This window comes from Leiobunum rupestre, chromosome 8 (assembly GCF_980474605.1).
Source record: "Leiobunum rupestre chromosome 8, qqLeiRupe1.1.hap1, whole genome shotgun sequence".
NCBI lineage: Eukaryota > Metazoa > Arthropoda > Arachnida > Opiliones > Sclerosomatidae > Leiobunum > Leiobunum rupestre.
The window spans coordinates 20505531-20532299 of record NC_143391.1 but is presented as its reverse complement, the minus strand read 5'-3'; the positions used below and the strand labels follow the sequence as shown (position 1 = coordinate 20532299).

General features: G+C 38.8%; 1 protein-coding gene across 1 annotated transcript in view; it reads left to right on the top strand.

The window, feature by feature from the left end:
• Positions 1 to 26769, top strand: part of Blimp-1 (PR domain zinc finger protein 1) — a 71418-nt gene that overhangs the window by 19718 nt on the left and 24931 nt on the right. Inside the window, exon 2 of the mRNA XM_090155776.1 lies at positions 22521 to 22601. Within this exon, the coding sequence (XP_090011902.1) occupies positions 22521 to 22601 (81 nt within the window). The remainder of the gene's footprint in view (positions 1 to 22520; positions 22602 to 26769) is intronic.

The following is a 26769-nucleotide window of genomic DNA, read 5'->3' as shown; positions in this document are numbered from 1 at the left end:
GATCCGACAAGCCGAGATTTACAACGAACAATATGATAGACCGGAGAAATTGCTCCGCTATTTAAATTTTTCTAGTCTTTAATCGCGAATGGATTTTCGGGTGTATAAAGAGTTTTCGATAGTAATTCCTTCCGCGTATAGTTTTCGAAGGAAATAGGTCTAATTTGGTATAGAATGTCCTCCTTATTACTCTTATTAATATTCTGAGCGTGATAAAGTACCCGGGTTTGTAAGAAGGGGTTCCTGTATTCGACACTCGCAGACTGAACTCTCTTCACGTCTTTGACGGAATTTTCAACTAACCTCGGGGTTGGAGTTTGTCAGTGTGTACCATCTGTTCTACGTGTGTTTCTGCTTCCGGAGGTCAAGGGTACATCGTGTATCAAACTCTCCTTTCCTTTCCTGGCAGCCATCATTTCTCTCTCTCTCTCTCTCTTGTTCCGAGGAGGACCTGAAATAACGCGCTTAGTAAAGACCTTTTTCCGTACTTTTAGTAATCGTATTATTAGTGATGGTAGTAGTACTTTGAGGAGTGATTGTTCTTTCGTCATGGATGCGTGCCAGTTAGGGGTCCCTCGATTTTTATTATTTTTTCCAACGACGCTTTTTAGATATAAAATATGATATTTTGAGCCTCCGCTTTCAATTAGGGAGGCCCATCCTTTCCTCTTTCCATTTGGAGAAATCTCCAACTTCCCTTTCTTCTTAACACTTTACGCACCTATCCACCGGTAAAATCGAAATTGATCATGAGGAACGCTTATTTCGCGTATTATACCGACATTGAACAGATGCTTTGTTCAATTATTTATTTTTTGCTCTTAAAGCTAGGCTTTGTATTTTGTAAGACCAGCGTTTTCACTTTGGAAAAAAAGACGGGGTCATTGACTTTCGGTTTTTGTCTTTCGTTATTTCGGATAAAATGTTTTGATTGTCAAAGCGATTTGTAGGCGAAATCCGAATCCACTACAGCGAGGGCCTTAGAATTTTCTCAGATAATGGTTTTTGTCAAATTTTGGTCTTACAAAGTTTATCGACTTATAGACACGAATCCTTCACAAATACTTAAAAAATATATATATTATCTTAACTAATTTCCTCGAATCGCACTCGAAATATGAAAATTTTAAATTTTCTTTTCCTTATTGACTTATGGAAAACTGTAGATAAACTATGTCTAGTAGCGAATCAATAAGAACAACTACCGAATGGTTAATACTCATACTCGAAGATAGGGTAAAGTCAGCGTCGCTTTATATCGGTCCGCGATTGCCGATGATGGTGGGCGTACGGAGTTGAAAGAAGAAGTGAAGAAAGGTGAATAGAGGGTTTAAAGTTCTCGGCGTGTAGCGGGGGTGGCGGCTCGTATCGCGGGTATTTGGCCATGTAGTTAAAATTGAAGGGTGCGATCTAGGGTCACTTCCTAGAGGTAGTTGACCCGTGAAGTGTTTACGAGCGGCCGACTACAAACACAATGACACAGTAAAACGCTTCGTCGAGCCCCCTTCAACCACCCGCGCGAGGCCAGATTTAAGAAGTTTTCCTATCAACTCTCTCCTCTATTAGGGGCTACGCGGGCGGGGGCGGTACTGGTCCGTCAGTGCGGGGTCAATGGGCCCGGGGTCCCTCAAATGTCCATTATCGGCGACGCGCGACTGGGTGTCCGACTGGGTGTCCGAAGGGGTGCCCCGCTCTGGGTGGGTTCCCATTCGAGCATTCCGCGAAGGTGTCGATAGCCGCGCGGGGTTGAAAGGTCATCCGCTGGCGCCCGAAATAGCGATTTATGGCGCTCGGACAAGAAGGCTTTGACTTGTAAAACCGTTGTTCACTTTTGTGCCCTTCGAGAAGAATGGACGGCGCTCTGTCGTCGAGAGAGTATTTTTGACGTTGTAAGCCCAAAATGGATTCGCGAAAATATGACCGTAAAGAATAAGAAGATTTATACCCAGTTTTGTCCTTTCTATTATAATGTAGCAGGATTTCGTTTTCAAGAAACGACGGTTTCTCTCCTTCGATCGATACTCTCTTTTTTACGTTCTTCCTATTTACTACACCAAAAAAGGGTGGCGGCAGATTTCTAAGTTTAGACTGTACGAAACGCAGCTGTTACGGCTGATACCTTGACTTGACACCAGTGCCCTTTCCCAGGCTATTTATGCCCAGTTGGACGCTAACACGTCTCTTCGTATAATATTTACTTAGCTACGTAATCATAATAATACTCAGCTAAGCTAATACCATTAAATTTTCAATTAACGAAATTCTACAGTAAATAAATTCAGCTCCCCGAGTTCAACAAATTGAAACTAAATCAAATTAAAATTGCCTTTGGAGATTTTCCAGTTGGTCTGCCTAAGTAAAAGACTCTCCCCCTCAAACCCCCACCAGAGCGGCTTCGCAATACTCGGAGACTTCGTACGACACTCGCCCTGTCTCTGCGACATCTGAGACATGTTGAGACGGGTTGAGCACTGTGATACCCGTTTCCTCCACTTCTCGTACATTTCGTAGATGGCAGTCGACTCAACATGTTGGTGGTTGGAGAGGATGGTTGTTGCTTACGCCTTGACCCCTTGGCCTGTGATTTAGGTGCGACTGGCAGCTTATCGACTTTACTGGAAGCTGAACTGAACTCCTTTAAACCCATCTTGTTCTGCTGTTTCTTCACCATTTTTTTTGTTTTTTTTTTAAATAATAATCAGCTAGGCTAATATCCAAGGCATCACTTCATCAAGCGGCTTTTAAAGCCGTTAATTCAGGTGACCGGATTACAATGTGACGAAGGGTGGTGGCAAGCCCGTCATGCCAAGGGAGCCAACAGCTCCTTACGCTAATTGTTATTCGGTTTCCCCTTCCATACGCATTTGTTGAGGTTAAAGGGACTGTAACCCCTCTTGTTTGGTAGGGTGCGCTTAGACTCTACCGAGTAGCTTCCTAGCGAGGGGCGGCAAGTAGTTAGTTTGATCGGGTTTTACCCCCCAATTCCGAAAAAGGTTATACACCCTAACTAAACTAACTCCTTGAGTAGTTACTCAACAGGAAAAACCTTAAAAAACAACCCTATAACTAATATCAGCCCGGACGCTTTCAACGAGTTTTTTAACCCCACCCCTTCAAATATACTACCTAACAATGTATTTTTAAAAAAAAATTATACAATGCCCAAAAAAAACCCAATTCAATACGAATCGGTCGCAACCTAAGGTAGTCACCGGTGACATTTCCCTACCACTACTACCAGATGTTATGAAAGGCTATTAATGGATAATTAAAGTTAATTAATGATATTAGGTTTAAAATACCGGATTCGCTGTGCCAAGCGCTGCTATTTAAATTAGGATTAAAGGGATAGAAATAAACACTCGGAGCTACCATGCCAAGGTGCATATTTATTAGAATGTTAATATTGAGCTATCAAATTAATATCAATGAAAATCCAAATCAAACAACAATCAAATATCCGAACACTGTAAATAACTACTACAAATTAATTTACTAATCACAATTACGTAGTTAATTCAAAACAACTATAATACTAAACATTCCCCGGCACTACAAATAATCAACCAACCCTACCAACCCCATAAAGCAAATAAATTAACCCCGACAATTAATAATAAAATCAACCCCGAAGAAAAACAAAACAATTAAAAATACGATTTTAATCATCCCCCCCAACTACATTACACTACAAACCTACATTTTAAATGGAAGATGATGCCAACTACTATAAACTACTACATTAAGTGTCTACTAGATACAAGGGGCACAATCGTGACGGATACATCACCATTTTAATTGGGTCCTCAACGAAATACAACGAAATTTTATTAATTCTCCGTACTACGAGATTCCGTATCACACGACATAGTGGAAACTGAACCAGCGGCACCTCCAGACAGTGGCGGATACAGAAAAAAACTCAAGGGGGGGGGGGGCGGTAAAAGACATCTTGAGCTATGGGTGTAATAACAAATCATCAAGTTACATGCAAAGCTTAAGCGTCCAGGGGGGGGGGGACGTCCCCATATGTATCCGCCACTGCCTCCAGAGGTTGTTAGGAACTGGTGTCCTCGAGTCTTCTATCGTTCTCTCCTCTCCCTCCATCCTGACACCGGGTTTTTACCACGAGGACCACGTGACCCCAACATCTTGGTCACTATGTCTTTTTAAAGAATTGGCTGTTTATAATGGGTATCAACCAATCAAATATCACATTCAGCAACTGACACTTTCAAGAATGTTCAAGGTTACTATCCGTAGTTGAGAAACGAAGTGGTCGACGTGACCCAGATAGTTCACGCAATAAATGAAATGTATGACCCCTATGGTCGGCATCTTCTATATGATAACACATTAAACTTAACGGCATCTCTCCTCTCCCTCTAATGAGAAGGGTTGGGGTAGGGAAGTCGCGACAACCAAAATAATTTGACATTCAGAAAAAATGAAACCCTTTCCCCGAAACGCAATTCAATGGAAAACGATAAAATCTCAATTTAAAGATTTACGACACTTGGCGGGTATTATTGGTATTGTAAATCTGGAAAAAATATCTACAACGAACATAATGATTCGTGAGAAAGAAGCAAAACTAACACAATTGATAATTTTCTAATAAAAAAAGTTAACAAATACTGAACACAGATAAAAACAAATTGTGTAAAATTGTAAAAAAAAAGCGTGAATAGTAAAATCAGTTGCCTAATTCTAACCACGGCTTATTTATTGTAAATCTTATTGAAAGGTCGTTTCTATTTTTGTTTTATATAATATTTTTTGTAACTTTAGCTATGTTTTTTGTTTATATATTTATTTTTGTATTTAAATAACTAATATAAATTGTGAAAAATAGAGGCTAAAAGTCGACTCTCGGACTTTGCTAATACATATAATGATGTATACCAGGAATCCATAACGCTACTTGGAATGAATAACGGCTTCGATTCCCCGCCGTTGTGGCGGAACATAGTAGGCGGAGCTTATAAGCCTTTGTTTGTCACTGAATTTGACGTCATTTAAGGCGGTATAAGCGTTTTAGCCCCTCCCACAATGTTCCGCCACAAAATACCACAGGGGATATGGGGAGATACTCATTCCAAGTAGCGTTATGGATTCCTGTGTATACTTATAAAGATCTAATTTAATAAATTATTATGATTTAACCATCGCGAAATGTAGAAGTGGCCCCAATACGGCGTGAGACCTGTCAGTGAATCAACTCGATTAATATCTTTCGGAGAAAGGTTGTATCCATCTGGATTCGAAAGTCAATCAACGGACACTTGCCTAACTTTTCCCTTCGTTGGTAGCCGTCATTTTTATGATTAACATCCCGAAATAGGCCTCGCGAATGACACCTGTTTCTGGCGATTCAAATGTAACAAAAACCATTAATCAAAGACGCTAAAAGCGCAATTTATTCCTAAATTACGGAACTTACGCGCTCATCTCGTAATAGCCATATGCTCCAATATTTGCTCCATTTTGGAAGTGACAAAACAAACGACCAAAAGAAATCGTCCCCGCGAGTTCAATATCCGGAATAACCGAATATCGCGTAATTGCGACATTGCAACATTCCTCATTTCCTATCCATTTTAAAAACCATTAATGAAAGATGCGTATGACGTTTAAGCGAAGGTTTAAGTAAGGAAGGTATACTATCATTTTCGATTTAATTAAGAGTATACCGTTTAAGTAGATATCAGTCGAAGTTAATTATTAATTTCCAGACTTTATAACTATAATTATCATCTCCAAAGGGTGAATTAAATTATTTTTTCTCCAATGGTTCTTAATGACCCGTTAAAGATAACTTGTACATTAGTACGCGTTTTATCAAAAGTAAATAATAAGTATTCGCGTGAAACATGGACTTTTGCAGGCTACCATCGATTTTTATAAATATGTTTCTGAAGAAAAAATAGTGCACAGCGAAATGCATCATAATTATCATGAGTTTCTTAAACTAATACAACGCGAAAATATAGTTAATAAATAAATAACTATAGGTAGCTAAATCTTTACTTTTATATCGCTTGATAAAATAATAGAGTCAGTGGCGTAGCTTAGACACCCCCCTCCCCCACGAAATTATTTTCGGGGTTTAAGTCGGTATCTAGCATATAATTTGATGGGAATTTAGGGGGGTAGGTACATTTGTTCGAATTTCAATCGTCCGAACGGTGGAACAAATGTTCGAATTTAATTCGTCCGAACCGCCGAAATGACAAATGTTTCAATTGTTCGAATTGGACAACTTGTTTGTTTCATTAGTCCGAATCGGTAGCATCACTTGTCCGAATTCTGTCGCTAAATTAGTACTTCTTATTGCTGTTTTTTTTTGGTCCGGATTTTTTTAGTGCAAGAATTAAAAAAATTTCCTTTGGCCGATATAGTAAGTGGGAATTGCGTTGAATGTTGTGGATATTTTAGGTTGGGTTAGGTTCACGTTAATGTTACTATTTTCTAACATTAACAATATTTAAAAAAAAAACTAATTCCTAATGTTCGAAAAAACGGACAAACGATTATTCGAACAAATGAAATTCGCCAGTAAAGTTAACATAAATTGAACGACTAAATCACCAACAAAGGTTGTGATAAATTTTTCGGGCAAATGAAATACGTTTTCGGACATACGATCCTGTTTTCCGGCATTCGGACAAATGATCATTCGGACATTTGTACCACCATTCGGACGAATGAAATTCGAACAAATGTATCCAAATCGAATTTAGGGGCCCCCTGAAGCCCTGTGGCCCTCCTACATTGCCCGGTCTGCGGGGGCTTTATTTACGCCACTGGTTACAGTACTGTAATTCGATGTACACATCGGTGGTTTGGCGGTATATTAACTCTCATTAGAATGTAAAGGTACAGGATTCATTTCAATAAGTCGGCGAATATTTATCCCGTTAAATAAATATATAAATAGCGTTTATTGGTTATTCTCTTTCATTACTTTAAAATGAATGTGAAAAAAAGTCTTCCGCAATGTGGGTTAGCTTGCCACTGTAACGCGGATGAAAATCCGAAGATCGTTTCGCGAACAACTGCGCCGGGTTTCGAGCCTTCCGGCGTTCTTTGATATAAGCCTATAGAAATTTTCCCTTATACACGTTTAATGTATTAAAAAAAATGCGCAAAGGCTTAGTGAATGACGTGAAAAAGGGGCATCCTTCGCGTGTCAATGTGTGTAGTTCGCCGTGACCGTCGTCGAATTTTTTCATTTTCAAGGGGAGGCTCGCCCCGCCGGTTTTCCAAGTTCGTTTCCTAGCCGTTTGCTACGTTTTAAACACGCGCTTAACTGCCGTTTCGCGTAAAGGCTTAGCGATAGGTAACGACTGCGACTGGCGGTTTACGAGTGAAGTGGCGTTTTAAAGGCATTCAAACTCGTTTGGCAACTCTTTGGCTCCCCATTTTGGCGCTCGCTTCTTTTTCCTGATACGATTCGTGTTTTTGTTTTTCTTTTTCGTTCGATTCAAATGGCTCGAAACAAATAAAAACAAACCTTGGAAGTGTGACGAAGTAGGTCTGTAGGCGAATCCGCGACCTTTATTCGTTCGCTGTACCGTTTATAACGCGTACTCTGAACTAATTGCTACCTTTTTGCATTCGGAAAGACACAAATATTCGTAATATTTTGATTTCCGAACACCTTAATGACATTTTGATGAATTGAATTTTTTTTTCTGGTATGATAAATTTATATTTTTATTCAAATGTCTGCCGATTGGAATGTGTGTCAAACTCGGCTGAATTTAATTAACATCGAGCTCTTAAAACCTCGCTCTTGAATCACTTACGTATTTAAATGCTATATAAAGTTCCATATTTATGGTGGATCACCTAATTTCGTATTACTGCCACCGGGGTTAACAGAACTTACAAAAGCTAGGGTTAACTGGTGCTAGTTATGATAAAAGTTTAATTAAACTAGTGTTCGGAATTGTTTATTCATTATCCACAAATTTTCCGATTTATTTTAAAAACGTTGGTAAAAAGAATATCATTTTAACTTATTTAATTATGTTTTTTACGCAACCAAGCATTTATTTGAATAAAAGTGGCATTTATTTAAATAATTGTTTGATTTATTTAAATAATAGGCTTATTCACTTTCGATTATTTAAACATTTTACAATTTGTATTCAACTATTGGTTATTTAAATAAATATTATTTAAATATAGCCGAGCTTATTTTATTCATGGATAAAAATTAATCGACTGCCGAGCACTAAATTAAACTATTGAGGATTGTTTCATAATGTTTTGTAAATTAGTTCCAAAAAGGTGTATGTTAATTGTTGAAGATCTTATGGCTATATTCAAGGCCGGATTAAAACTGTGCAAAGTAGAATTTGGGGCCTAAAAAACAAATTACAAATAAACTTAAAGGCCGACTACATAGTTATTCGTTTTACTCTGTTTTTCACTGCAATTTGGTTCACTGTAAAACACATGTGCTATGCAAGCAGCCAGCTTACAGTGTAAGACAGAGTAAACCGAATAGCTATGTAGTCGGCCCTTAAAAATCTATTAAAATAATAATATTAAAAATAATTAAAAAAAGTTTTTTTCGAAGACGGGGGCCCCTAACATCGGGGACCCCTGTGCTATGGCACAAGCCTTAATACGGCCCTGGTTATATTCAACTTATCTTTTCATAATTACAGTAAAATACCCAACGTTTTTATGAGGATGCGAGTGTTTGAAGGTGAGATCCTGCTAGGAGTAACATCTTATCGTAATCTTGCATCATCTTAGGCAAAATCTGGAATCCGGTGATGTTGAAAATGATGAGAAGAAAAGTATAAATAAAATAGTAACAAAAAAGACCAGCTTTTTTCCACAAAAAGAATAAACGCGTACCTACCCCCCTTTCACTTGTCAAAAGTAGAAAAAAACTGGAAGGAATACTTTTGAGGGAATTTCTTCTCTATTTCCCCCAAAAATCCGTTTCTCTTTAGCAGCAACGATGATTATATACAAACAAGCTCTCTCTCTTCTCCGGATGAGGCGAGAGATCGGATCGCGCATGCGCCGTTGTCGGAAGAAGAGAGCGCGCGCCGACGACGACGATCAGAGAAGAGAGGACGCATCCCGAGATTCTGGGCGGAAACGTTGCCGCAGAAACGAGGAAATTCCCTAGTTCCGATTGGACGGAAGAAGGCGCGACGTCACTCCGAGCTTTAGTGGGTCTCTGTTCGGGCCCCCCGTTCATCCCGCCCTCGCTCGCCGCGACCCAGAGCGTTTCTGATGGCAGCCGAAAAAAGAAGGTGACTTGGTCAGAACGATCGGTTAATGTTGGACACGCTGGCGTAATCGACGCACGTGGTTTTAATATACAGTACAAAAAATAATTTTCTCCGACAAACGTTGTATCTCACGGACGTAAACGACAGCTCCGAAATCGACAGAAACGAAGAATATTTCGCGAAAATTTTTGATCGTTTTGTTTCGCGAAAAAGAAGAAGAACGAATTTTGGATTACCGTTTGTGTCTCGTAAAATTTCGAAAATTAGTGGAAAATTGAGTAAAGCGGATTCGGCCGCCGGTTTCGAGGCATCGGATTCGAGGTCGTTGAACTCCGGACATTCAATTAACAGTTATCGACTGGACCTGCTCAAACGCCTTCAGTTCTTGACCACTTTGGAGCTTTCGCGTCTTAGGTATGTACCATTTTTGTTTCAGTTTGTATGGGTTTTATTTAATTTTCAATATTTAAAATTTTCGCGAGATTGTTAGTTAAGTCTTTGAAATGTCGAATTCAATCTGTCTCATTCTGTTCCGAATATTTGTGTTTAATTGCATTAGAATTACTCTCAGTCCACAGATTTTTTTTTAATATCGATATTAAGAATTCGAAGTTATAGTGGTAATCCCATAGATAAATTTTCTCTTAAATCTTACGTATTTATATTTCGGTTAAATCTCTTACATATTCATATGAAATGCATTTTAAGATATATAATATATTCGAAATGTGTAAAAATAAATCATATTTTTATTATATAAATTGAAGCTTTAGATTTTCTATGAAAATATCAAAAAGTCGTCGTCCGTATGACAAACTTTATCGCGTGAAATGTTCTTAATTAATTAAAAAGAAGTGTTCCGAATATATTTAAATGGAATCGAAATCGGTCATTCGTACGTCAACAATCGTCTTGCCCTTCTCGGTATTCGGGGATGGATATAGGTTTCAAAATAAAGTCCTCGGAGAATTACAGTTAGAGATTCTCCGTGGAATTGTTTCCTGGAATGGAAATCCTGCTTAATCCGAACTTGACGTAAGTTCCCCCGAAAAGCGAGAACAGCCCGTCGATTTAGTGACTGAGTTCCTCGAGTGCATCACAGCTCGCAACTTTGGCCCACATTCCCGCGCGTTCTCAGTCTGTAGGCTGTGACTATCCGCTTCACCGTCGAGCGGAACCACCTATAGGAAGACGCGTTAACTCTTATTGCTAACGAATAGTTCAACGACCTTCCTTCGCTTACCGGGCCCGACGTTATTAATCCATCCTTGTTTCTTCGAACTTCATGTAAGTCACCGGGACTTCCAATTTCTACACATTGTGTTTATCATTAATATTTCTGGCGAGGGTGTCAATCGTATTAGTTATATTTCAAAAATAGTTTCGAATTTTTGCCTTAAATTATTGAAATTTAAATCATTTCAACTTTATTATTTTAAGGAATTTCAACTTTATTTTTTAAGGAATTTCAACTTTATTTTTTTAAGGAATTTCAACATTATTATTTTAAGGAATTTCAACATTATTATTTTAAGGAATTTCAACTTTATTATTTTAAGGAATTTCAACTTTATTATTTTAAGGAATTTCAACTTTATTATTTTAAGGAATTTCAACATTATTATTTTAAGGAATTTCAACTTTATTATTTTAAGGAATTTCAACTTTATTATTTTAAGGAATTTCAACTTTATTATTTTAAGGAATTTCAACTTTATTATTTTAAGGAATTTCAACTTTATTATTTTAAGGAATTTCAACTTCAATATATTTAGGAATTTAAACTTCAATATATTTAGGAATTTAAACTTCAATATATTTAAGAATTTCAACTTCAATATTTTAAGAAATTTCAACTTCAATATTTTAAAAATGAGTTTTTATAATATTTATAACGGTATTCCAAAAGTAATTTAACATTTTAAATTTAAATAAAGTTAAATTAAATAATCTCAATTTCACTATATTAAATTTAATATTTGAAAGATGTATTTTCAATTTTATTTTTAACTGTATTTGGAAAAGCGTTTCATATTTTACCTGAAAATAATTAAATTTTAATAATTTCTACATCAATATTTTTAAAGAATTTCTAAATTTCCGTATGAATTTTCAAAGACTCGTTCTGTAAATTGAATTCCGTTTTCTTCTACTAAAAATAATTTGTTACTTGATATTGTTGAAATAAATGGTATTTAAATGTTTTTATAATCTAATACATGTTTTTAAAATAAAATCGGTCTTAATCGCGACTTAAATGAACCACAAATTGCGTATTTTTAGTAATTACGAAAAATGTCGTTAGAATGATGACGACCAGTACCGGATCATTAACTCTTTAAACAGATGTTTTACTTTTGGGGAATCCAGTGGCGTAGCGTGTATTTCTTCCGCCCGGGGCAGACCCTAAATTTGCCGCCCCCTATTTTCGCAACTAAGCATAAAATCAGTGAAAATTCTGTGGTACTCTGTTGCTCTGTTGATTCAAGTCGTTTAAAAATTAAAATTTTACTCTGCGTGTTTTTTGCAACGCGAACTCTTTAATGTAATGGTGAATATTAAATTTGTACCTCTTGTTCGATTGCCAAGATACCCAGATTTGTTAATCTCGACGTGCACATTGTAGACCTTAAATAATTTCTTATCACTTTTTCGGTCCACGATCTCAGCCAGCCGCGTTCGTTTCAATTTCCCAGGCCGCTGGCCGCCCCCTACATTTAAGCCGCCCGGGGCCATGGCCCCCTTTGCCCCTCCCACGCTACGCCACTGGGGGAATCCATCCCGTAGGCTATTAAAAAAGCATCAGTAGTATAAATGACGTTTCCAAATGAAACATTCATGAAACGAAGCCTTCCGGCGAATTAACATTATATCAGATAGACTCTAGGATGAAGCCTAACCAAAACACGGACTTTTCAAAAGGCGACCTCTAACGAACAATACCAATAAAAGGCGATATCAACCGGTTAAACGCGGGGTGAACCATCGGCAAAGCGCGCGATTAACCTTACCCGCTTCGGATTAACCCTTTTGGTTCCTGGGTAAAAGCCATCATAAATTACCATTAGAATCGAATCTGATTCCGTAACGGAACAATTTATAAATATTAAATAAAAAAAAGGAGAGAGGGGAACCGAATATTGAGAGGGGTCGAATTCGGTTAATATAGTTTCGTTCGTTCTTCACCAGGGGGAGCCTGGCGCTGGTGAAGGCGAACGTCCCGCGGGTAGAGGGAAAGAGAGAAAGGCGAGGTGGTTCAGCGAGCGAGGGGGGCGCTCGGGGGGTCGCGACGAACCGGAAAGAGGTGAACTTGACTCTGAAGCGAAATCCAGACTAAAAAGAGGCGGGGGGGGGCTAGGAAAGGTAATCCGTTCGGGGGGACGGCGCGTGGACCAGGAAGAGGAGAATGGGAAGAGAAAAGTTGGGAGTAAAAACGTATACGTTCTCCGGCGTTGCCGGTTGTAGCTTCGCGGCAAGTGCGCGTAGGGGCATAGAGAAAAGAGGGGGTATCTCGATTCCGCCGACCATGACCGTGGCCCGCTTGCTCGCTCCGCAGCGCTGACTCGAAAAGGAACCTTCGTTTTTTCTGGTTTTGGTACCGGTGCAACTGGAAATCTGTCCGCTCGCCGAGAGCCAGTGCTCCCCGCGTGCCACAGCAGTCAGGCAGCGCAGGTTGCTTCCCGCGTCCCGTCCCTGTCTCTCCTCTCTCTCTCCTCGGCTCTCGCTCTCTCTCTCTCTCTTGGCGTTTCCGTATTCCACGTGCGACGATATTTTATATTTGCCGTTTTGTGGACGGTTCATCGAGATTTCGCCCTGTTCAATATTTTTAAATCTAGGTATTTTAAATTTGATTAATCGGAGAGAAAAGGATTGGAGAGTACCTTTTGCCGAAGAGACACTGACTCGTGTTTACATTAGACGGGACCGCGTGTCGCCAAAATACGCCTTTTTTTTTGACAAATATATATTCGCTAACATGGATTACTGTGCGTGCTTTTGTTGGATTAACGGATTAACCGCCATTTATTCCAGGGCTGGTGAGTTGAACCTTGCTAATTATAATTTAGATATAAACAAGGTAGTATAGGGTTAATAGGTATTTAATCCTTTAACTTTGAAAAAATTTAATAGACCTGTAGTAATTGATCAACAGGAAATGATACGTCTTTGATTGATTAATTAATTAATTATTTATCGGTCTTGTAATCTCAAAATTGATTTAGATATAGTTTCAACAACAGCAATATACAATCGTTTTTAGTTTTAGGATTCGAGTTTAAATTGATAGTAATGGTAACGTTAGGAGCAGATTCCACCTAGCCCCCCCCCCCCCCCCCCCGCCTGGAAATTTGTTATTAAACTGTGAGATGATTCAATAATTAGAATTTGATTTGATATTACAGGTTAGATCATATTAAACCTTCCACAGAATTAGAAAGAATTTATGTTAATAAGATTTGATTTTTAAATAAAACCTATTTAGATCCATGATAAATTTAAATTAAAAAATATTTATTGTATAAATGAAATAAACCACTATTTATTTATTCATTTACAAACAAATATTTAACCCTTTACTTAAAAATGTTTAATATAGAGCTATAATAATTCAAATATTAATTGTATAAATAGTTTTTATCGAAGTAAATTTATTTATTTATTAGAATATGAAAGAAAAGCGAATTTACAAACTAATATTTAATCTAAACTAACTGTAAATTGTTTATATCGAATGTAAGTTATACCTTTCTCAATAAAATATTATTTTCTGTGTATGCGTTTAAACATGGGTCGGCAGAATTCGAAAATTGTTTCCACCCTTCCACGAGACCCCCCTCCCCCTCCCCCCGTCGAAGGTTTCTTTTTGACGCCGTAAAAATCTTCTCGGTCGACTCGGACATTTTCAAACCCGTATCTCAATGTTATAACAGCCGACTGACCTCGGCGACTAAGAACTCTTAAAATATGTTGGTAACGCGAGGCGATATCGATAAATCTGCGGGGGTCCCGCAAATTCCAAAACGTCTCGATAGAAAAAGGGCTTTATATTCTAGGGAGAGCTATTAAAAAACCTCCAACCCTGGCCGGGTTCGTAAAAAAATAGTGGAGAAAGATTTACCCTTTGTCCGTGGTCGTCTTTTGAGGGGTGTAGTCTATACCTCAGTGTGTCGTGGGGTAAGAAGGCACGGTTCATCGACCCGACCTGACCCGAAAGTCTCGCGAAGTAAAAAATCTCGAGCGTCAACACTTTTTTTTTAAAGAAAGGGGCGGGGGGGGGGGTTACACTCTCTCTTTTTCGGCCATTTCAGCCACTAGCTAGAGAAGGGCCGACTCGATAATTATCAGCGGTGCCCGGAGAGAGCCGCTGGATTCCATCCTTTTCTAAACCCTTACGTGGACCTTTAGAACCGTCTGAAGATAGATGTTTTCGAGGGTTGTTTTTCTCCGGATTTCTCCTCCTTTATCTTGGCTGTCTGCGGCGGGTCGGGTCAGGGGTCACGTTTAAAGTTTCTCTCACAAAAAATGCTAGCTTTCTATATATTTCTCAAATTTTCCCCGATAATGTGTTTTTAAAACTTCACTTTCTTTTGAGGGACCATTTTAGTTGAATAAAAATATTTCAAATTCCGACAATTTTATATGTGTATTAAGTTGCGTTAATAGAATTCGTTTAATTTCGATGCCCCGTCCACTTGCTCTTAAAATATATACTGAATAAAAATTGTTTTTGATCAAAAATTCCACAATAAAACAGAAATCAAGATTTGAGTCCATCCCTTTAAACTATGAAACATCACTAATCGTAAAAAATATGAGATTTTCTTACGTTAAATGAATTCAGTTATTAACTCTTATTTTAAAATATAAATTTATAGATTTTGGTTTTAATCTAAAATTTCACAATAAAACAAAAGAATGAAGATTTTATTTCCTTTCCCTTAAATTATGAAACAACAATATTAAATTTCCTTAGATTTTATTTCGTTATTAAATTTCCTTAGATTTTATTTCGTTATTAAATTTCCTTAGATTTTATTTCGTTATTAAATTTCCTTAGATTTTATTTCGTTATTAAATATCCTTAGATTTTATTTCGTTATTAAATTTCCTTCGTTATTAAATTTCCTTAGATTTTATTTCTTTATTTAATTTCCTTAGATTTTATTTCGTTATTAAATTTCTTTAGATTTTATTTCGTTATTAAATTTCTTTAGATTTTATTTCGTTATTAAATTTCCTTAGATTTTATTTCGTTATTAAATTTCTTTAGATTTTCTGTCGTTATTAAATTTCTTTAGATTTTCTGTCGTTATTAAATTTCCTTAGATTTTATTTCGTTATTAAATTTCTTTAGATTTTATTTCGTTATTAAATTTCCTTAGATTTTATTTCGTTATTAAATTTCCTTAGATTTTATTTCGTTATTAAATTTCTTTAGATTTTATTTCGTTATTAAATTTCTTTAGATTTTATTTCGTTATTAAATTTCCTTAGATTTTATTTCGTTATTAAATTTCCTTAGATTTTATTTCGTTATTAAATTTCTTTAGATTTTATTTCGTTATTAAATTTCCTTAGATTTTATTTCGTTATAAAATATAAAAAAAACAAATCGTGTAATATTGAACATGAGAAATGAACACTCCCCAATTCTCTCTATATAATTACGAATAACGATTTGTTTATACTTTAATATATTCCCAAGAAACATTGGCGAAGATCGTAGCTATCGATAGCGGATTATTTTACAGGTTTTGAATTCCGGGTTCGCTCTTGATTCAGCGTGCAATGTTTTCCCAATATATCTCTCCTTTGGGTGCGCGTGGGACCTTTCGCCTTCTCGATATGGGTATAGGGGCATATTTGCATAATCATAAAAAGTTGGGCCCGGGGGCGATTTACTAGAAGCTATATCAAGACCGTGGCCCATGCGGGTCAAATTCTCGGGTTCTCTACGAAAATAAATGTGTTTTTTTTTTTAAATAAAACTCTTAGATTCCCGTTATGTTCGTCCCCCGAAGCTCGTACCGCGGCGTCTTGTTTTACGGGCGTTTAGGTATGCGCGTTTTTACGCCAAAACTGGAAATGCATTTCTTCGGGGTGAAGTCAATTAAGTCGTCCTTTTAGTATGCGTGTCCGTCTCTTCCTTTTGGAGAAAAATTTGATATTTCGGGAAAAGAAGTACTTATTGGTTTATATATAGGAAGTGAAGAAAAAAATATCCAGATTGGGTACATTTCCGTATTAAAATTACGTACTTTAATACAGTGGTCGGATTTTTTATATTGAAGAGCCCAAACTTGTTAAAAGGAAAGTTCAAGTTCAAGATGTAATTGAAAGGTTTTAATTTAATACCGTCGTTGTGATTGGAATTATTAATTTGCTATAATGTACCTCACCACGCGCGTTATTTTAACTGATAGCGATTTCAGTGTAGTTTTTGAACTTAAAGATTAAGTTAATGGTACCTTTATAGTATATATTATTTTATTTGTTTTATCTTCTGGTTAGGTATTTTTTAAATAAAAAATATTATTCAAATAGGATGAAAAATTGGTACTGGTAGGTATTTTTTAATAAAATATATTTAGACAAATCATGTAAAGAAATACAAAAATATCATTTCAAATTTTTCTAAACCAAACGTGTACTCTGGGAAAAGTGTAACTTTATACGTAGAGATGATATGAAGGAGAAAACGTATTGTAAATCAATTCCATTCAGTCCAGCCGATGTCCGTATAGATACAATATAATCTACTCGATCCGAGTCCTGATATTGAGACGTTTGCGGTATGGTCAGTGTATCGTGTAATGAGATACGGACAGCGGTCACCTTTTTTTTCGCCTCCAAATTATTAAATTCACCTCACCCCCGTTACCCCCCCCCCCCCCGTTCGTTTTGAGCTTGGAAGAAAAGGCGAAATCTTTTTGATCAACGCTTGACTGACTTTCTCCCGCCACCGTCACAGCCGACGTGAAAAAAATAACTTTTTTTTTTATCTCTTCCGCGGACGCGTAGACGTATGTTTTACCCGCGCGATTCAATTTTGGGAAATGGAAACCGCGCGAGATGTCCGGTCGGTCGCCGGGGTGGTCCTTCTCCCATCGTTTCCCATCTTATTTCTACTCGACCAAGCGCGCCGCGTTGGTCAATTCGTACGGTGACCAGCTGCCGTCGCGTTTAAAAAAAAGTGTGATGGACGCTTTGAAAACAAAACCCCTGGCCCCGAAAAAGGGAAGTAGATAAAAGACAATTTCGCCATCTCTCCACTTTTTAGATTCTTTTTTATATAGAGTGGCGCCATATTGCGATGGGTCTCGCTTTCGCTTCGATAAACTTTTAGAGAGCCGGTATACTCCGGTGATGGGGAGCGCGCTCTCCCGCGTTTGCGCCCATGATGAGAGCAAAATGAGAGTTATGACGAATGGTCGAAGCCTTATTTTCGACACCCTATTTTTCATCGCTGCTTCGACCCGTGTTTTGGTTTCTGCCGTCGAAAGTAGCAAAATTGATACGATCTTGTTTAAAGAAGATAGACCCCATTTTGTGATTTATGGGTGTACGTTTTAACGGTAAATTACCTCTCATTTGTTAAAGGTTTTTACTATTTTAAAATTAATTTTGGGGTAATGACGTACGAGTTTTTGTCTCGCCTAGACCTGGTTTCGTTTCTATATAATTACTACTTAAGGTCTTGTCGAAGAATAAGAAAAATTACTTGAAACGCCTATTGTTTTAAACGCTTTGTTTTTTGACACTTGAAAATAGTGATACGGTTGTTCGTCTCGAGGTTATTTTGATGTCAATTATTTAAGTTTATTCGTATTATATCAGATGAACCAACTTCGGTTACTTCTGATAACAACAATACTTTTCAATGTCACGAAAAGTTAAATAAACGGGTAAATTTTTATTTAAAATCAGTGATTTATTTTTGTAAAAATACAATCGCTTTTGTAGGCGCATACATTCGCGTATAAAATATAATCAACAGGAATTTGGCCTATTTTGGTCTAATATATTACGAAGGGAACAAATGACGAAGTTTTATCTTTTTAAACTGCCGCTGGTGAGTCTAATGATAATCTTTTCCCACGAAAGGTTCCAGCGATTAAAAGCAATTACGCGCTAATCGAGACAGCGGAAAAGGCTACCGTCCCATCACCAGCCAACATTGCCCGCGGGCCACGCATCTTTTCAATAACCGATTAAGTATTTAAGGTATAGCGTAGCTCATCCCCGAAAAAGTCGTAGACGAAACAGTCGCGGCTAACACTCGTTTAACTCCGATGCCTAAATCACTATATTTTACATCGCGCGCTCCTCCTACCATTACCTTCGTTCGAGCACGCTATCTTTAGAAGAGACCTCCTAGAAACGAGTCTTACGCTCATTAAAAATAATCTGTACCCTACCCCCGCTATTACTCGAACTGTCAGGTAAAGGGATTTGATTTTAATAATGAACAAATCCCCCCCCCCCCTATATTACGTTTTATATGAGAATAATGAGAGAAGTGAAACAATATAGAAAAAGCTCGCGGCTATATGCAACCATGATCTACAGGTACCCGGGGGGGGGGGGGGGGGTATAATACGAAACCCCTTTCCTTCCCCGCGTCGCGGAGATATAACAGGAAGCCGCGTATATAATATTAGTGCGGATCCCGTTACCCGCGTTTCCGTATTCGAATCTAATGTCGCCTCTAGGCCAAACCTGATGGAATACGCTATAACGTTAATCTCTCTATACGCTTTACGGTCCAGCGAGTCTCCAAAGGGTAACATTTGTCCAGGGGGGCAGCGCGCGTTACGCCGAGGGTATACGCTATAGTACCATCGTCGAAATAGAATGGAAATGGGATGAATAATTCGCGTGGCTATTCAGGGTCAGGTCATAATGGTAAATTTTATATCGCCTGATTGTGTTTTTATTCTCCATTGTGTTGGGGAAAAAATTGTGATAGCTCTCTTCGGAATGGATTCTCCGCGTGTTTTAGGGTATTTTGTATTATGGAATGAGAGGACGGGGATAGAATTGGTGTTTTTGATACAACGCGATCCTGAAAAGCGTTTTCTTCGGAGTGGAAATTAATCTTCCACGCGTTGGTGTATGACATTGAAAAGCGCCATAATGATGACCCTCTTCTTTTTGGTATTTTTTGGCGTCTTGATGAAGGTCTCCCTATTTGTTTTGTTCCTTCTAATATCAAAGGGTTTTAAGTACAGTATATTTTACACGACATTTGGCGTTGTTATAGCTTTGTCTCGAGGGTTTTGTGTCACGTATCAAAAGAAATCTTTGAGAATATGCCCCGAAATTTTCGTTCCTATTTTGCGGCGGCGTTAGACAATAATTTAGGTTGTAGAATATGTCCCTCCCGAGGGGCTAACCACTTCTTTAAATTTTGTACACCGATTACGCCGGATTACGCTTAGATTAGCACTGCCAAAGGCAGGGATTTCAAAAATTACGCGTAATCCCATTAGTACAGTCAAAGGTACGGCTCTGTACACCGATTACGCGGAGTGATCAGCCCCTCGGTCCCTCCAAATAAGAGAAATGTTTTAAAAACCACTATTTTCGAAGGCAAAATCACCGTAAAAATAATTCTGTTATCATTTCGTTAGCTTTCCTTCGAAAATTTCAATTGTAAAAAATAAACTTCCCGTGAAAAGGACCGTGAAATCATTCTTAAAACCTCCTTTAAATTCGTATATTAAATCTCACTATGATGTTTTGAACTCTCAAAATATCGAAGCGGTAACGTAAAATTTTTGCAACCTCGAAAAACACTATTAAAAAAATCATTAAAAACCCAATTTTCTTCGCGTCAGGCTTACAAGCGATAACTCTTAAATATAAAAATAAAGGTTGCTTTGAAATGGACGTTCGTGTCGGCCAATACTTTATTAAGGAAAAAACAAGGTAACGGCTTTCGACTGTAGACGGAATTTGTTTACTTGAAGAACCAGGTACCGGTAGAAGTAAAATAAAAATTAATTTCTACATTGATAAAAAGTGGAGCAAGAGGCCCCAATGGGGAGCGAATTCGCGGTTTTTTAAAACACGACGACCCGCCAAAGAAAAGCGGCCAAAACAAAAATAAAACCATCATCAAATAACGTAAAAGTATACCCCTTCTTACGTAGAAGGTATTACTTAGCATTTAATAAAATCTACATATACGGTATAGTCTACGGTCTCCAATACGGGGAGGAAATCTCGCGAATTATCGGGTGAGCCTCATTTTCATTCTAAATCTATCGGGATGATATTTAAAATTTTCAATTAACGTCAACGTAATCGGGTAGTGGGCGTAACGTTAGGAACGCGATTGAAAATACGAGGTTGCGTTGTTTAAGGATAAGTTGTCGGAAAGGCGCGGAGACGTCACAGTCGGATGAACGGGTAAACATGGAAATAAAAAAAGGTTCGTTTCAAGTTCAAGGGCGGGAGGAGGGAAGCGTGTCCCCCCGCTCTCGTATCCGTGGCCGTCCTCTACCTTGAGACGACTCTAACGGAGAATCGAGATTTTTAGCAAGTGGGCCAGCACCGGTCGTTGACTTTTTGGCATAGCCGCTTACGTTTCCACCAGCATCTTAGACTTCCGCGGCTCGTGAAAAACGCGCTACCCCGCTAGAGGGGGGCCACGGAACCCGTCTTTTCCATTCATCTCCGCCGCTTTATTACGGCGCTGGCATCTCCCGTTTTGTAACGTAATCGCCTTTCCACCGTGTGTGTATATATATATTCTTACGAGATAAACCGGCGTACATCTTAAACAGGGCCCCCCGAATAATGGAAATCGCTGTGGCCGCACGAGGGCGTGCGGGCGGGCCCGGCTTTCTTTCGGCCTCACGTTCCTTAAGTACTTTGTACGATGACGAACTCGCTCCCGAACCACGATTTAAAAAAAAACCATTTTGGGTATTCTTCTTCTTGTGGCGCGTGATGTGTTCGATCAGGAAGAGAAAACGCCATTCTCTTCTCTGTCGATTTAAAAGTGGCGAACCCGCGAAAACAAATTGGTATTCTTGCCCTTAAACGGAGGATGTGGTTACTTTATCGAGAGGTCCGTTTGACTGAGGCGCTTATCTCTCGTATTGATGTGTTTATGCATTTGCATTTTTCCGCGTTTAGAAACTATCGAAGTTTAGTTACACCCTTGACTTCCTGCATTTTTTCCCAAATTCGCGTGGGTTGTTCGAACCTCCTCGTCCTCCACTCGTATATTATAGTGGTGTTACAGGAGCATCTTTCGGGCATTTGTCTAACGGTTTTCCGCGGAATATAAGTAAAGCAAATGTACATAATACTCAAAGTTCACGAATAATATTAACATATTTTTGTGGTTGAAGCTATAGTGTTGGGCATTGGCGGGGTGAAAAACCAAATAAGGAACGAGGGGATGATCACTTAAGAATTTTTATGTACACCAAAATTATGCGGAGTACACTAAATTATGCTGAGTACACTAAATTATGCTGAGTACACTAAATTATGCTGAGTACACTAAATTATGCTGAGTACACTAAATTATGCTGAGTACACTAAATTATGCTGAGTACACTAAATTATGCTGAGTACACTAAATTATGCTGAGTACACTAAATTATGCTGAGTACACTAAATTATGCTGAGTACACTAAATTATGCTGAGTACACTAAATTATGCTGAGTACACTAAATTATGCTGAGTACACTAAATTATGCTGAGTACACTAAATTATGCTGAGTACACTAAATTATGCTGAGTACACTAAATTATGCTGAGTACACTAAATTATGCTGAGTACACCTAAATTATGCTGAGTACACCAAGATTACGCGGAGTACACCAAGATTACGCGGAGTACACCAAGATTACGCGGAGTACACCAAGATTACGCGGAGTACACCAAGATTACGCGGAGTACACAAATTACTCCGAGATGACTTACTAATTAAGGGAATCGTGTGCACCAAGTACGCGGAGTGACCAGCTTCTCTATAAGAACCAATCAAAGACGTTAGAAAATTACGATTATACAAATAAAATGGTCTAAAGAAGTAATAAATTTAGGCAAAAACATAAGCCATAAATATCAAAATAAAAAACATATAATTTTTTAGTTAAAATATACGAAATATTTAATTAAAGTGAATATACAAAATGTCTTAATTAGCGACTTAAAGCAACCTATCGAAGTTTTCAATTTAGCAATTAGCCTTTCAGTATCTAAAGTTCTCTTTCATTGTTTTCCATTGCAGGACTCAATCCAGTCACGTTCTCTTGAGGTTTGCAGCGTCATCGTCCAACGCGGCAGAAAGAAGCGGAAGAAAACGCTTCCGGTAAGTCCCGAAGTTTCTTTTGTTTTCCCCTCCCGCGTTGAATACACGCGGATAATTGATAAAGAAGGGGAATCCTCTCTTCGATAATAATACGAAGTGTTCGTTAAATTGTAGATCGAATTCGCTGATAAATAATCTTTCTTTTTCGTCGGGCCACGTTAAAGGAAAGAAGTGGTCTCAACCCCTAAAACGGGTCTGTCCTTCGCGTTGAAAATTGAAGAAGAGAATCTATTTTAGCGCTTCTTCCGTTTTGCTCGCGCGCTTAACCAAACAAAAGCTGATAAACTCCGCTACAAAATAAATCATTCGATTTATCAAAGAAAGCTGCGAACTAGAATCGCTTTGTAGAAACACGGACTATAGTACGGGGCGACCTTCGATACGAGATACCGGCCAAAGCGTGGGTATTAGGAACTCGGAAGCGCGCGACACGCTCGTAGTATAGTCGTGGGAGCCGGCTAGTGAACGTGACAAAGACGGGGGATCATCTTTAGCCCCGTCTCATTGTGTTGAATCTACGTGCCCTGCTCGTTGAGTATATAGCCAGCGTGCGCGGGTGGCCGGAAAAGTTCTTTTTTATAAGGCGAGTTTTTATCGTAACCCCCCCCCCCGTACGGTATGCAGCGTCGAAATCCATTCTGGCGTAATCCACTCTGGGGAGTAGCAATCCTGGGTTTTTGTTGAAAGCGCTCGCTGAAGCGCCAAATAGCGACAAGAGCGCCGCTCTGCGTAATTAGATTGAACGAAAGGTCAATAAGCCTCGAAGCGTGTAAAACTTGTATAATATCAATCTCCTAACAATCTCTCTCTTCTCGTTGTTGGCGCGAACACGACGGAGACGACGTGTTGCGCCCCTAGCGGTTTTCTCCGGCGTCCGCACCTTTCTCTCTCTCTCTCTCTCCGCGCTTCCACTTCCCTCTCGCTCTCCTCCAGCTCTTCTCTGCCCCCCCCCCCCCCTCCATTGGTATCATATATGATTAAAACTCCCCTTCCTTCGGTATCATATATGATTAAAACTCTCCTCCGATTGTTCAATTTCGAATTACGTTGCTGTCAAGTTGTCAACATAGCCATCGTCTAGTTTGTAGGCGACTTTTCGGTTATCTATTGTCAATACGTTTGCTCAGACCTTCCGCTATTTTGGTTTTATCGCTAAACAATTTCGGTATAATGTTACGGTTGATTTTATCTCCATTTATTTACGTAGCGTGATTTATTTATCGTTTGCTTAGTTTATGACACGATGTTTGACCTATTTTTCACCTACTGTTTTTTAATGAATTGTTTATAATAAAATAAAAACCAATTTTTTTTACGTTATTTATATCGACATATCATCATACGCTTTAGTGAAGAAACTATAAAGTCTAGCGTTGCATTTTTGAGAAATTATCTATTTAGTGGCGACATAAGTTCTAGGAGGCGGTATAGTCGTAAAGGCCGTGGGCGAAAACCGATCCGTTTCGTACGTACGAGCAAAAGTAATCCGTCCTTATTTGAAAAGACGGGAAATTCGCGGCGTCCTCGAAATACATTTCCCAGCGGAGAAACTGACCCCGACCAGATACTGGTCCGTCGCTTCGTGGCTCGCCTTTGTAGCGAACTCTCGAGCGAGCTTTATTCCAAAGAGAAGCTTTTGAATTGGGCAACGGCGGAGGGAAAGGGCGCGCTAACTGCCACTCGAACACGTCTTCCAAGATTTCGTTTCCCGAGGCCATCTTCCGCTTCCGTAGATGGGCTGCATCCCGGACGAGCTACGCCCGAGATGCCGAGATGGAGAGCGAGAGAGAGAGGCGAAGACCGCCCATTCCAGGCGGCCGGCCGGCCTGAATCTATCTCGGACGCACCGTCGAAAGTGTGCCTCGCAACTTTTCCTTACTCGTAACATTCCTCTTATTTTTTATAAAATGGTTTAAGAATGTTAGTTGCTAGTTACGTCGAAGGTACGAATGACGTTAGCTCCGCCAAGTAGAGTCGTCCGTCTGCTCGATTCCATCGACCGAAAATCACTTTAAAAATCGTTCTTCCGCGATTAATCGGCTCTCGATTTCGCCCGCCTTTGAGTGGGCCTCTTTCCAGATAATTTTTTTTATATATATTCAATTTCCCTTCTCTTTTTGAATTATTCCGAGAGAGAACTGTCTGCGCCCTGGGCTTCGTACTCACTCCCAATTACGTATCCAATTCCCATCTCTCCTTTCTCCAATTAGCTTTTCAATATTCTTTTCCACGTGTCTTTCGGGATCAAAAGTTTTCATTTTATCCTCGTTATGACCCTCCCTTATCCGATACTCTTATTTAAGGTCGGAAGCGCGCATTACATGATTTTACATCTATACGATCAGTTCGCGGTAACCGTTTCGCTAACCTCGGTGGTGGGCTTCCCGCAATATTTACGAGTAATACGGTTGGAACACTTCTACAGGCGTTTTGGTCTAATTTTTTATTTACTATTAATAAATAGTAATAGTAAAGATACTTATTCGAATTCAGCCTAATTTCCATTGCATTTTTGTTTATCAAAAACAAATCGTTAATTATCCTCTTTTGCTTGCCGTTTATAAAGGCTGATATCAGACCGGCACGAATACGCATACTGTTATTATTATTATTATTATAAATTTGGCACGCGAATTCGTTTAAATAAAAAAGAAAGCCGCGTGAAAAGATAAAAAACAAACAACCTTTATACGATTCACGAATCATTGCCAAGAACATGGTTCTCACGGCTTACGGAATGCGGTCAAGCCCGGGGGCACCCTTGAGCCCAGATAACCGAACGCGGCGTGTAGACAGACGACGCGGTATACCTGGCGAGTAACGAAAACTAGGCCTTCGCGAACTGGCATTCGTCTTTTATAACAACACCGTCTTCATAAAATCGAATCCCACGTAATGTCTTACGTTATCAGTTCTTAAAATAAAATAAAAATGACGCCTATATTTTTGGTAAACTTATGTTAATTTGCATTAAGGCTGGTTTTCACTCGGGCGTAAGCGACGCAAAGGCGAACGACGCAAAAAAATATATTAGGCCTAACTGATTTTTTTCGCGTCCACGCTCTCAGTCGTTGGCGTTTTTCGACAATCAGCTCTTACACCGTTGGATTTTTGCTTCAATGGGGCGATTTAAGTTTTAGTAATTATATAGGGTTCAAATAGAATCGGATATCGCTTTTCTAAGCCTTGGTTTTAATTCGATTGACACGGCAAAATTAATAAAGATTAAATCGCCAAGGCCTTTCGATCGCTTAAAAAAAGAGCGCTTATACTGATCCATTTTTATTACTGAATGTTAACATTGACTCCGTAGATTGGTAGGTTCGGGGGTGGTCCGGTTTCGAAGTCCCGTTAATTGAATGGAAGGGGTTATAGGGCCGGGATTGAGCTGAAAAACACCCCACCCTTTGTCCCCGGGAGAGGGATTGCCTTTTTTTGCCTTTCTCATTTCGGGAGTTAAAACCGCGCCCTTGGTGCGAAATTGGACGAAAAAAAAAACTTTCTAATTTTTGACCCTGAATAAATTTGTTCTTAACAGCGGGGCTGTTTTCGGTCTTTCTCTCTCTCGTCTCTCGCTCGCTTTCTGAGATCTCCATCTTCCCCTCCAAGCAAGGTCAAATGTTTGGATCTCGCCGTTTTCTACCTGAAAACTATATTCAGTATTTTTTTTGAGTAACTTGTCTTAGGTTGGTAGAGCGTCCTTGAGTGGCGAGATAGCCGCACGCATAGCGCGGCGTGTCCCGCGTATAATTGTCTTATTAATACGCCTAAATGGTTGCTCCGCTGGCGAGAGATAACGGCAAAATGCTAATGCCAAAACCCCATTAATTCGCCGTGATTCAGAAGGTCCCCTGATCGCTGGAACAATGCTTTCATTAATAACAAATAGCTTAAGCGATTATGTCGAATGTTTTGGGAGGGTTTGCAGATTCAATACGCGATGGAATGTGATTATATATTGGCCTTTGCGAATTACGCTTACAATTGTTAGTGGCGGATAATTTATTGAGCCCTTCTGTATAGATTTATCACGATTTGTTATTTAGCGTGAAGTCTTGTTTTAAGTTTATAGTTTAGATAGTTTGTGATGTATTATGGTTTTTAAAACATTGAACCATTAAACACATTGAAACTTTCTTACAATGATATATTCGTCGAAATTCCCAAC